Source organism: Rhea americana, unplaced genomic scaffold (assembly GCF_003343005.1).
Source record: "Rhea americana isolate MKP2758 unplaced genomic scaffold, rheAme1 scaffold_86, whole genome shotgun sequence".
In the NCBI taxonomy this organism is placed as follows: domain Eukaryota; kingdom Metazoa; phylum Chordata; class Aves; order Rheiformes; family Rheidae; genus Rhea; species Rhea americana.
The window spans coordinates 1,417,234-1,430,852 of NW_028187044.1; the positions used below are offsets into that span (position 1 = coordinate 1,417,234).

Genomic DNA, 13,619 nt, shown 5'->3' on the forward strand with positions numbered 1-13,619 from the left:
ATGGTAAATCTTAAATTATTTAATTTTAATATTACAAACTCAAAGTTCAGATATACGTAAAAGCTCATGAGCAGCCAGAAATTGTTTTATTTGTTCTGTAAGGCTAAAAAATTAATTCCTTTTTAGTTTAAAGCAAGTTTTTTTTTTTTTTTTAAAAAAGAAAAAAAGTTTACTACTTTCCATTTAGGAGGACATTACTTTTACAAACCCTGCAAACATTTAAGCAACATGTTCATTATTTAATTTTATTCAATTTTGTATTTTGTTTAGTTATATTTTCTTCATGAAGATCAAAGGATGGTTAAATGATCACTTTCCAAAGGCAAATTAGGAATTTAACATCCAGATGCCTACATATTGTCATATACATTTACGCTTATGAATTCTCACATTCATGTTCACACCTTCTCGGTTAGTTTGCACTGGAAATACACAGCTGTTTCAGTCCATTTAAGTTGTTATAAAGTCTTGATCAACTCCTAAAATATTATATACTAAGAACAGATTACTTCGTTACAATATTTTATGGGGCAAACTTCATTTTAATTATTAAATCTACTACTAGAACTATCTTTAGCATTGTACAGTGTACAGTCAAGTGTGCCAGAATTTATATTCTGTAAAGTATATTAAGGAGAGCAAAAAGCAGACGATATTGCTTGTCAGAATTTTTTAATTGTATTCCTACAAAATCATGTAAACATTAGCATACAGATCCAGAAAAATCAATATAATATAATGATGCATAAACTGTAGGTTTAAAAGAATGTCAACACTTCAACAGTTTATAAATTAATATATACAGTAACGGGTCCTCATCGTTAGATAAGAACACCTCATAACTAACACCTCATAACTGAGGAATTTAGGTGYAAGAGCCATAAAACAAACAGACGTGCTCTGACACCAAACTTGATTATGAGGCAACACTGCAATCTAAATGACCACCCTTCGTTGTTTCATATTAAGCATTCAATTTAGCTGCTAAAACAAGTATAAAACAGTTTTGGTAGAAGTTTATTTGAAATCATATAGCGAGAATCCCTAACGTAATAATAATAATAATAAAAAAAACAACAACAACAACAACAAAAAAAGAGTACTCCATAAACAGGTTTCTAGAAGAGTGAAACTGAAATTTACTAGGGGGCACAAAGAGGCCATCAGCATCTCCATTTCACATCATTTCATGTAGAGCACCAAAATAACATCTCTAGCTAAAGAAAACATTTCAGGTAGTTTAGAAATGGAGAGTAGTAGTTGGATGGAAACGTAAATAAGATGCAGAGCACAGATTAGACTGATCCAAAATTCCTGCTTCCACACTGATGCAGTATTCTGGGCAGTTTAGTTCTTTTTTCAAATTAGAAAGTGACAGGAATCTAACACTTAGCTTCTTAACTCTTATTTGCCTTTTAGCCTGTCCCTACATCCATATTTCACAGGAAAAAAGTATGGGAAGCATATTCTGAAGAATGACCTCAAATAAGAGATGTTCTTCTCCATGTTAGAAAATCTGAGGATTTTCAGTGTATCAGTGAAATTATAGACTATAGTAGGATTATCCTGGAAATASTAGATACTGCAAAAATTCTCTTTATTGAATACACTGTAATATGATCTTGAAAGAATCTTTCCAAAGTTAAATGTATTTTTCTATTTCTAGAGCTGATGTAGAATTTTGCGCTATCTTATTTGGTACATTTTTCATAAACAAAAAATCTCTTCTCCCCCATGATGAAAATAAATATTGCACTAATGAAGATGTTCTTATTTACAAGAAAAGGGAGGTCATACCTAGCCACCTAAAGCTTTTTGCTATATTTTCTTCCAGTTTTTCAGGAACAGATTTTGTTTATTTTTTCTATATGAAATCCTGAGCAGTAAGGTGAGGAAGGTTTGGCAAATAGCACCAATTTTCCATTACTTGTCTTAATTATCAGGGTATATTTATCATCAGCACTGCATCTAGAAACATTATCATAGTTGAACTAAATGCCAAAATAGGAGCTTATAACAGTGTTATTCCTATTGCCAAGATCTAAGCTAATGCTGGAACACTAGGAGCAGGAAAAACTATTTTTGCTACCTCTGAGGACATAAGCTGTGAACAAAGTAAAGGACCTGAAATCCTGTCCCAATTTTTTTCTTTGTTATAATGGATGTGGGTAGAGAAAACTAAACAGTTCACAGGAATGATGGGAAGAAATTGCTTAGGCTGCTGGGTCAACTTCCAAGCAGCAAACTTCCAAGCTGCCCACTGTAGCACTAATGCAATGGTGTAGCACTCTGAAGTATTTGTAAATGACCCAAACTCTTCACTGTCGCTACTACCAGTGCGGCTCCAACAGTGAAGGTGTTATTTTAAGCCAGACTCCCAACAGCTTCCAGCATTTAGTTATGTTATATTGCAGGCTCGGAGAGATTCCATCAGACACAAACCCAAAGGATTTGTTGATACCAGTGCCTTAGCTCACTACGTTTCCTGCAGCTGGTTTTTGCTCGTATTGCTAAACTGGTTGTAACAACGACAGACCAGACAAAAGAAATCTAACACAGATGAGGCTAAACTTAACAATTTGGGCTTCAACTCTGGATGAACAATGAGGAGACAAACCTTTCACTGGACTGGCCTTGTCCTGGCCTGGAAAAGTTTTATCACTGATGTACCTGAAGTCTTGTGTAAACTATTAATTTTTATTTAATGTACTACAGCAACATTCATTTGGTATTCACATAGATGGCAATAGCACAGTTTTTTTTTTTTCAGACATCTTTTGATCTCTATTCATTATAGTCTTTCATACATCTAAAAAGACCCAGGCACAAGTTCCTAACAAGACATTATGTTCCAACTTTTTTCTTATTTGTAGCCTGAAGACATTGTGCACACTGATATGTGATTTCCATTTACTCACCCAAATCATCCCATCTGCATCTTACGCTTCTGTATGTGAATATTTCAGTAAAGGAGGACTGATATGAGAATATAAACACAGTTAGCAGACCTGAATTCAAATGATATTGCCAACAACAATGAACTTTGAGAAACTTCAGATATACTAGTATGTTTAAGACCTTGTTCAATATTGTCACAGACAGGTCCAATAAAATTTAGAAGGTTTTAAAAGTTTCATGTGAAAGTGTTTCCCTCTATTTCTACTGACTCTGATTGTATTTCTCCTTTTCCTGCTCTCCTGTACTTCAGGTTTGCTCTACTCCTTCATGCTAACTTCTTATTCATCCCAAGACTTACATGGCTCCTTCTACTCCAGCATTAAAATTACATAAGAAATACAGGTAAGGATGCGCAAAAATAAATGCAAAGTAATACTGGGAAATATTTTGAAGTTTTTCAGTAATTTCTTGACTGAAATGCAGATATATTAAAATTTCCTGCTGAACAAGGTATAATGCAAACAGGATTTACCAATGAAATCCTTTCCCTATGCATATGAACGAGATTTTCATGTATGAAACCATCAAACAAAAAAATTCTCTCTCTCAAAGCTTGATTTTTGTTTGGATGATACATGCAACACTATCAATGAAGTCAATACGTATTAAGTTAAGCCAATTTGTATGTTACATCCRGTAATTCAAACAATATGCCAGTGGGAGGAGAGAAACAATGTTTTGATTAAACATACTTATTTTAATCCTCAAAGCACAATCCTTTTTCTTCATCATCATCATCAGTAGAATCTGCATAGGACTCAATGGTGCTATATATGAAAGAGTACAGCTTGACATCTGGTCCTGAAGTAGAACAACTTCTGCATTCTTCATTGTAGTATCTCAGTAATAGCCTATAAATGTCCCCTTAAAAATGAAAAGAAAAATACATTTTTAAAAATGTGAGATTATACCATATGATGAATGCATGACTGCAGTTGTAAACAGAAGCACACATTTGTGCTGAGAGAGTGGTTACAAACATCTTTTTAAAGGAGCAGTGACAGGGGAGCTAGAGAGCTATACAGGGAGGACACTTTGCAGGCCTTTCACAACACACAGCGGATCTCCCTGAGCTTTCTGCACAACCTGAACGTTAGCTTGCACACATACGCTTTACGAGCGTCTTACCAATGACCTTCAGCTAGCTTTGTGCTTCTGTCCCAGAAGTTAAGGCACTATTAACATTTACAGTGGGGCAAAGGATACACAGCTTTTCTTGTACTGCTACCGGATAATAGTTCTGGCTACTAATTCATCTTGCATGATCAAGCCAAAACCATTATGAAACAAATCTCTATCAAGAATGTGTAAGCAAATCTTCCTTTTTTTGAAGTATTTCAAATAATAATAAATTATACTAACTTTGTAAACCTTCTTTTTACTGCATATAGCGAAGATTTTCCAAGTTCTGGGGCATGAATCCCAAGGGTCAACTGAGAAGTGTTAATCTTTTACAAGGATTCAGAATCTCTTGTAACAAATTAACACTTCTCAGTTGACCCTGGATCAGAGCAGCTCCCCAACATTGGAAATAGGTGCAAATAAACTAAGACTAATTTGCTTGGGACTTGATGACAATAGTTCTTACTAAACAATTTCCACTTAAAGAAGGMTAAATCTCTCTGCTGTATGAAAAGATTTTTTTTGTGCTCACCCACAGTTTGGCCCTTCTCACAGAGAAAAGTATGCACGCTATAAATATCTCTCATCAGCTCCACATCTCCAAAGGTAAAATAAACAATATCACGTCCAGCCTCAGCAGCTGCCAGTATCTGTATTAAGGCTGAAAGAACAGAAAGGGATTACACAGGTGAATATGGAATAAAACAATTTGTTGAAGGGAAAAGCACATCCTAAGCCTACAGGAAATAATCWCACCACTATCTCCAGGTGAATACTGCACAGCAGTCTAACCACTGGGTGGGTAAGCATTACTCCCACTTTTAAAACAAAGTAAAGAAAACCAGACACTGCAGGTAAGAGGGTTGAAGTATTCTGCTGGAGTCACAAGAGACAACCACCTCACACATCTTTCTGTTCAGAAAACAACTTGGAAGAAAAAAAATTTTCTTCCAAGTAGCAATCAACCATTAGCTATCCAATGAGTGGGTACAACAGCACAAGAAAACACAGAGCACCATTTTATATCCTGTTTTAAGGTACTTGGGTTAAGTCACAGCAAGAAAGGGGTAAAGAACAACCACCAGCACATGACGATTTCCATTCTCTGCCATCCTTAAGAAAAAATGGAGCAAACCCTTTTTACTAAGTAAGCAATATGTAACGGGACAGTGCCAGACTCTGCCTGGAAARGGCTGACCCAACCTCATCTCCCAAGAGGAAATCTATGATGCTGCAGCCTCTTACAGTACAATTCAGTCTCCATCTAATCGATAATAAAAGTATGTAGCATATAATATGATAGCTCATTCTGACCTATAAAAAGTGGCTGATGGTGTCATGAATGCAATGCAGGTTCTTTAATTTTTAGCTTTATCTTGAAACCAACTGGACCAAGCTGCATCCCATRTTCTGTTCATAGGTAACATTACAAAATTAACTTAGACTCTGTTTTTCTATATGGAAGAGAACGAAGAATGCTCCCTTTTTCAGAAAGAGAGATTTTTTTAAGCTTTATGTTGAGAAACCATCCAGGGTCCTGATCAGTRAGGCAGCTGAGACAATCTCACTGCAACTGGAGAGGGTGGCTCTGCCCACCTGCATTCTCCTCTTCCCACCAACCTCCTACCTATTTTGCAGCATCTCAGGTGCTCATCAGACATCTCACTGAGCTAATTCCATTCGCTAAGCCGGCAGAAAAGTTAGTGAAAATTAAACAGAAAGCTGTTCATAGCTTAGCTCACATTTTTAAACAGAGACCTAATAAAATACTGCAGTCTTTAATCAAAAAAACTCTTGTAAACTCATAGCTAAAATTATAAATTACATGATTCACATATGAAATTAATCTCAATCTGGGAATGGTATTTTAATTAAACTACTGAACCAGCTGTGGATTTGGTAAAGCTTCAGTAGTTCGGTTTTTAAAGGGCCTAATTAACTAGCTTGCATAGGGGAACAGAATCTAATGAATCTTCATTTTCATTAYAAACAAACTACACAGTTTTGCCTTACACAAAAAGCATTGAGAAAACCCTGCTGTTTATTCTGACTTGCTCTAAATCTCATGAAACAAGGGCCAAACAGTTCTGACAAGAGTCAGGCTTCAGCATCTCCTGGGCACTGACAGTATGTAATACCCGCTGGAAGCGCCCTGCTACCAAGGGCAGCGTCACAGCGGCGGGGACCAAGTCCACGCACGGGGACAGGGGGCCTCTCGCCCCTCAGCCCAGCTGGCCCGCTCTCATCTAACTCTTCCTGAAAGGAGGGTGCACTTTCTTCCACCACCCAGCAAGGCCACAGCTCCAGCACAACCCAGACCCCTCTAGGGACCCAGGTCTTCACATGCCGGAGAACTTCATTGTGCTCCAGTCCCTTCTTCTGGAGGGAAGGGGGTTATGGCCAGCGACCACGGCGCCCCTCAGCACTCCCCACACTGTGGCACAGCAGCAGCACATGGGGCAGCAGAAGCCTGGAGAGATCGGCACGGGGAAAGTGGCACCAGAGGAAGCTGGGCCAGGAGGATCACAATGCTGCACTGGAATTAACATCTATTATTTTTGTATCATTGTAATTCTAAGTTTACAGAATAGACAATGCCATCGCTGTAGCACCACCATATCACATGCGTTTACACTAGGCACGATGCAAGCTTTGTTTTCTTCCACCAGTTCCACAAGGGTCTAACGCTGATGATAGCTTTCCCAACGAGCTCTTGTTTTCTCAGCTAGATAAGAGCGCTGATTCAGGTAAACAGTATTTTCTCACAATCCTTCAAAGTTACATTTATGTATTTACAAAATGCCTGACTTCACATTGTCTCCTTTGCATTTTAAACAGTAAAAAACCCTCTTCTGATCTTTAGACAATTAAACATACCCTCTACATCTACAACCTGTTAATTTATCCTCTGGTCTGAAAAATTAGCCAAAATCTTCCAACCTCTCTCAGTTATATAAAAATACTTTTTCAATACTTCAAGTCCTATGTCCATACTGAAAACTTGTGAAAATATCTACAATTTAACTGGGATCCATCTGTTTTGTTAAAATATCAGGTCTTTCACTTACAAAGTCGGGCTTATTCGGTTGTCCTAAAGTCTCTGCTACAGATCCAGGTACTACAATTGAAATGAAAATTGTGTGCATCTAAACAATGTTATAGGAAAAAGCATATTTTTATATTACAAAATACGCAACACATTGTCTAGCCTTTGTAGCCAGCAACAGTTTTTTCCTTGGGTTCAGTGAAACTGTAGTATGATAACCTCAGTTTTCTAAAATATCTTCTGAAATGAAGATATATATATATATATATATATATTTTACAGAGTATCATATATTTATGATACTCTGTAAACTGCAGAAGACTCTTCTCCACTGTAAAAGGTTTGGCCATGATGAAGTGAAAACACAGAGAACTTGCGGTTCAAAATAACCTTATACAACATTTTAGGACAAAAGGGATAAACATCTTTGTCATTTAGGACTGTGCAGGAAGTGTCTGTGAACTCAACCCATGAAAAGGAACCTTTCTTTGGTTATCACATGTCAAATAYCACTCTGACAAAAAGAAAAAGCACATATGCTTTTTAAATTACTGTGCCCTTTTCGTAGCTCAGTTTACTAAAAAATGTATTAAGTCATCTTGTTCCCAGTCAGCACTGGCTCAGAAAAAAGTGCCACATATTAAATGACCAGTTCCATATTCCATTGCACATCATTGTCCTTAAATTCTCTTTATTAAGCATTGATTTTGCAGAGTGAACTAAGWAATTGAGTTCAGTTTACAAAAAGACCAACTTCAATGAAAGTTGGGCCAGCCTCCTCCTTTGTAAGGCCTGACAAAAGAACAAGAGAAGGCTTAAGAGTACATGCATAGACTGAGACAAACATTTTCAGAACAATGGYAGTGCTGTAACTTGCTTTTAAATGCTATCGCTGGGAAACTTTTAAAAAAATGAAGTTGATCCAAAACCAGAGGAAAWTATAACGAATGAAAGATCAAAATAAGGTAAAAGCTAAAACAAAACAATGTTATGGATATATAACAAGCACTTTTATCAAGCTTACACACGTTCTTGTTCTGGACAGCGTTCACATCTAATCTATGAAGCACTACATGATTACGGCCCATTTCTTTGTCTACACCTACAACATCCTTTCTTACGGGCTACTTCAACACACAGAATCAGCTCTGGGGRTCTTTGTTAGTATACCTCAGTTTTGAGCTCTCATGGATGGAGAAGTAAAGCATTCCAGTGATCAATCTCTAGTCCACAATTCACATCCAGATGTTAAATAATGTTTTATAAAAGATGAGCAGTATTTTTAGCAGAAACCCATATGCTAAAAAAAAAATATACATGGGGTACAACAATTCAGATCCAACAACAGATCTCATGCAATTTAAAACATTTATTAAGCCTTCCTAATGTGACTCATTAATCAAATATGATCAGATCCTGCAATAAATATTGCTCCTGATATTGATGATCTGAACTTGGCAATTCATTTTATCTAATGGAAACCAAAAGACAGCTGTCATGAAATCAATGAGCATTGAGAGAAAAATAGATGCTCAATGAATAAAACACATTCGGAAAGAAAACTAATGAAGCTGGTAGCCTGAAAATTATTCATCTGAGGACATAACCACCTAAAGCTGTTCAGAAGAACAAATTTTAAGTACTCTCCAAAGGTTTGACAATAACCAAAATGTAAATTTCTACTTAGAATTATTTAAATCAGCATATGGATTTAATTGTCAGGATYCATCAGTCCGTTTGATGGGAAAAGAGTTTTAAAGGAACGCAGGCATGCAATACCTGCTGTACTAYAAATATTTTAATTTAATAAAGGACTTGGGAAAGTGATGGCTAGCAGGTGAGTCAGGASAGAGTAGCGTCTCTGAGCGACGGTGGGTAAACTGGAAACGTCTCTTGCATACAGCAATGTACTAAGGAGCACAACTGAACATTAGGCATTACCAGGGAGTTTTGGAAACCTTTTAAGTTACCAGGTACTTAGTTAAAGCAATTTTGCAGGGATGAAAATATTTTAGGTTTAGTCTAAGAGATTGGCCCAGAAAGGTCAATTGATTTATATGACTGAGAATTACTACAAATATATCTTTTTGTGAATYAATATTGCAGATATATGGTTTTGAAGTTTCCAGGGTTATAGGTCCCTTTAAACACAACATTTCACATGCTGTACCTACCTTAAACTTTCAACTACAAATGGCACATAAAAGCAGTAAGCATTTTGTTGTTCAGGGGCACAGGTTACTCAAGGCCTAAAAATGAGAGTTAATAAACCAGTCCTGTAGACAGTTTAATTATTATTCTAATTCTTGGCTAAAATTTATAAACAGTGAACAAAAAGGAAAATTGTACTTCCTTTAACAAAAAAAAAGATTATGCCCAAGAACCAAAATGTAAGTTATTTGATTCATTTGGGCATTAATGTATTGCTACAATTTACCTTTTAATCGGGAGTCCCCTCCAAAGGCACCACATCCCCAGTTCCCTGTGGCTATTGCAGAGAGATGTTGAGGTGGAACATTGGGTCGAGAGAAGCCACAGTAGGCCTGCAGGCACACAAGAATCAGCAGATGACGTTGACAGGCAATCTGGTGCAATGTTTTCATACAATTAGATAGCAACAATCAGTACTATCTTCTAGAAGCAAATTCAAATAAAYTCAATACAACATCCGGCTTCCTTTATATTTAGTATCAGTCACAGTAGCATTAAAGACTTTAAGGCAAGCAGAATTTTTCTGTATTTGGATCCAAACTAAAAATTAGATAAAAGTGTAAACTCCTACGGATTTCATCAAAATTGCAGAAAAGTTCCAGATTAGCCAGACAGACTATATCATGTTTGTTGCCTTTCAGACCACTTAATACATATGACAGCTGGACCACTTCATCCAGTATTATTAAAATTCATGAATACTGAAAACATAATGCAAAATGGCATCTTAAAATGCAGGTATAAAGCAATAAATGAGGGAGGAGAAAAGTCTGATACGCACTACGAAGTCTTGAGTAATGGCAGGTATTTCTTTACATATACAGAAAAAAAGATACATCTCTCTGAAGTTTTTGAGATGGCATAAAGATTAATTGAACATATTGTCTGATATGGATTGAAAAAAATCTATGCCTTTTAGCCCTACCAGATTTAAGCAGTAAATTCTGACTTCTGTTAGTTATAACTTGGCAGCGTACCATGACTCGCTGTCTGCAAAAGTGTTTAGCAATTACCTGTTCCATCAGGTGCAGCTTTTTAAGCTTCCTCTAAAAACAGAACTATTACAGTGTGCTTAATGTCCAAAGCACATTTGTATAAAATGATTGGGCCAAGCAAGCTATTACATCAGCTGTGAGGAAGAATAATTCTTCAAATTTCATCCTCCCAGTGATGGATATGGATTGRTGCTGCAATAGGATGCCATTTTCTTTTCAGTTTTTATTTAACAAGCATGTGTTTCTCAACTAACCAGGAAAAAACAAGGAGAATAAAAAYTATCTTGTAAGAAAGGCTGCAAATGCTTGGAAGGGCTCCAGCAACAACAAAAATATCTGAAGGAAGTACTCTCATATGATTTTTCATAGCAAATAAAAGGTAAAGCTATCTTTAAATACAGTAGAAAACTAATCACTTTCTAAAAAAGAAACAATGCATCAACATTTTAAATAGTTTTCACCTAAGAATACAGAAACATGCAAGCATTTTTGTACATAAAAGCAGTTGCTTTCATATGGAAAGCAGAAAAGTTGGTGCTTTTGAACAAYATGAATTAATCTGCTCAAGCTGTACCACACAGTTGCTCAACATAGTTCTCACAGTTAACGCTGTTTAGAATAACCATACCATAATTTTTAGGCAATAATTTCTTGCTGAAGAAGCTATAGGCTTTTATCTCAGTAGCTATCAGAACAGACTTCGTAACATTTATGAATGTGATTGCAAGCCCAACTAAGTCAGTTGTTCCTCTGCATTTGGAAGGTGGAACTTCCAACTAAAAGRAGTTACTGCTAGGGAGAGACTTCATTAGGCAATAATCTCAAGAGGGTAGCAAGGATAAAGCTATGACATCTTTCAGATTTACAGGTACACGTGTAAATGTTGAAATCGGACACAATGGGATTGTTTCTCRTTCTAAGCAGCTGATTTAGGACAATATTAATCTTGTTTTCCAGGCATGGGATAAACCAGAAATAGGGGTCAGCCTAACACAGCTGCCATTTGAGAAATCTGACAGTGAACATCTGGTTCTTGAAGACAAATGGAGCATGAAAAGGAGACATCATATATGCTTATAATTCTTCTTACAGACCTGTATTTTCCTATTTTATTTTGAAGTTATTTCAATCATTTCCTAATGACTAACAAAGTAACAGAGGGTCAAAAGAACCTCTGGAAACAAACAGGGGCTAAGCTATGCCTAGTATATACCTAGATACATTTGTATTTCATAGCCTATGTGCATACATTTTGTTTACTGAGCTCTATTTTATTAAAACATAATGAAGAAACTTATTCCCTCAACTTGCTTTCACCACCACAGAAAACTCTTAAGGCTTATATTAATTTTGACTCAAACAATTGAAAAGAACTCTTAATAGAGTACATTCCAACATATTTGATTTGTTAAAGTAACATAGAACTTTATTTAACAATATAACAAACTTAATTCTTTGTTTACCACAATAAAATTTTCTTTAAGTGAGACTTAGAAGTTTTCTTTAACTACCAACCAGTTCTCAAACAACATCAGCTAAACTGACACACACTATAGAAGATTCATGAATCTACTGTAATCTACTCCAAATTTTAAATCTAAACAATAATATTGAAAATTGTAGGCATATTATAAATTCAGTAGAGTCGGTAACTTGAATTTTGTAGTGAAATGTCACAGAAGTTTACACTGATTTTCAATTATTTTCAGGTCTAATTTCACTATCAAACAAAGAAACAAGCTGATGAATGTTTTTTTAGTCACGAAGCACAAGTTTTAAAGCTAAATTAGTCTTTCATCACTGTACACCATTTCAAAAAAATCGATGGTCTTTAAGTTGCACTCCCTTTCTAGCTGGATGSCTAGGAAAATACTCACCTAGGGTGGAATGTATTTAGATACAACCTATTAAATTCTACTGCATCCTATCAACATACTTCTGAAAGCAGTAAACTTCAACAGCTTCAACAATAGTGTCTCCTTATTTTTAATCCTCGAGCGAAAGCCAAGGCCTATTGCATGATCTATAAAAGCAGAAGTGCACTAAATAGACTTAGTATTAGCTTGTTTTTAACCCAAACATAAGCACAGTACCAACTGTGTAAGCATCCTTGTACTCAATGGCTCTGTAAAACAGTACTGCCATTGCTGTAACAGGCCACAGACCTTACACTAACTGTTCCTCATGCTAAGCATGCAAAGCCCCAGTTCTGGCCTGCTAGCCGGGTTATCAGCTTGTTATGAGAATCTGCATTGTGAAATACAGCWTGGTACTGGGTGTCTCTTGTTATGACACGCAGTTTAAGCATGGGGTAACAGCAAAGGCCTTGAAAATATGGACAAAAGTTGAAAGCTAAGGCCCCCAAACTATAAACAACTTACTGATGGCAATTACAGGTCATGGAAAAGCACAACCTTGAGAGCTGGGAAAAGACTGCTTTTGCTTCAAGAAAATAAACAGCAGCTAAGCAAGAAATAAAAACAAAAGCCAAGCCAGCCGAGCAACAGGATGAAGCATCTGCCACAACTGGGAAAATAACACCATCTGCATATGACAGTACCTCAAGAATTAGCATGAAAAGTGGGGRAAAAAGCAAGGGGCACTATTTGCCATGTTAAAAAATGTTAAAAAATCCCTCTTCACTAACTGGTAGGGTGAGTATGATTCAGCAGAGTCATAACTCAATCCTGTGAAAATACCAGGACAGAAACTTTGCACTACCTTTTAGGAGCAGGACAATGGAGAGTTAGAAACACATATATCCGAACTTTGTGTATATTTTTGAACATTAAAGAAAACATATCTTTGAATAGAGTGTCAAAGAATAACTGCTTCTATTTGAAAAGCTTCTACTTTAACATTAGAGGACAAAACTCCAAAGTACACCTTCTATAAAAAAAATTAAGTAAGAACATCCTTAGCTGAAGATAGCAGCAATACAAAAATACTGAAAAGGTATTATAAACATCAGTGAAACAGCCTTAGACTGCTGTCTGTAAGAAAAAGTTACTGACCTTGTTGAGCTCTCTTCTGATTTTCTCTGGACCAAACTGATCAAGAAAACGTCTGAAATGAAATGCATCTATAGCAACAATTTCAGTGTAGCGTCGCTGCCATTCATCCCTAAAATTGGAGGGAGGACAGAAGTGGACAACAAAATTAGTTTGTTAGTACTGGCCATACAACCATGATCCAAAATAAGCAACTCCCTGCACACAGAGGTTCTCTGCTAGTATAAGCCAGAAAGGTAAAGCTCAATGGAGCACCTTTTTTGTCTTTTTTTTTTT

At 36.3% G+C, this 13,619-nt stretch overlaps 1 protein-coding gene across 3 annotated transcripts in view; it reads right to left on the minus strand.

Annotated features, from left to right (window-relative positions):
• Positions 1–655: 655 nt before the first annotated feature.
• The window catches only part of PARG (poly(ADP-ribose) glycohydrolase), a 76,815-nt gene continuing 63,851 nt past the window's right edge, over positions 656–13,619 (minus strand). For all 3 annotated transcript variants that reach the window (XM_085323684.1, XM_085323683.1, XM_085323685.1), the window contains exons 15-18: positions 13,347–13,455; positions 9,564–9,669; positions 4,613–4,741; positions 656–3,822 (exon numbers count right to left, since the gene is read on the minus strand). In XM_085323684.1, coding sequence (XP_085179810.1) covers positions 3,656–3,822; positions 4,613–4,741; positions 9,564–9,669; positions 13,347–13,455 — 511 coding nt within the window. In that variant the 3' untranslated portion in view covers positions 656–3,655. The remainder of the gene's footprint in view (positions 3,823–4,612; positions 4,742–9,563; positions 9,670–13,346; positions 13,456–13,619) is intronic.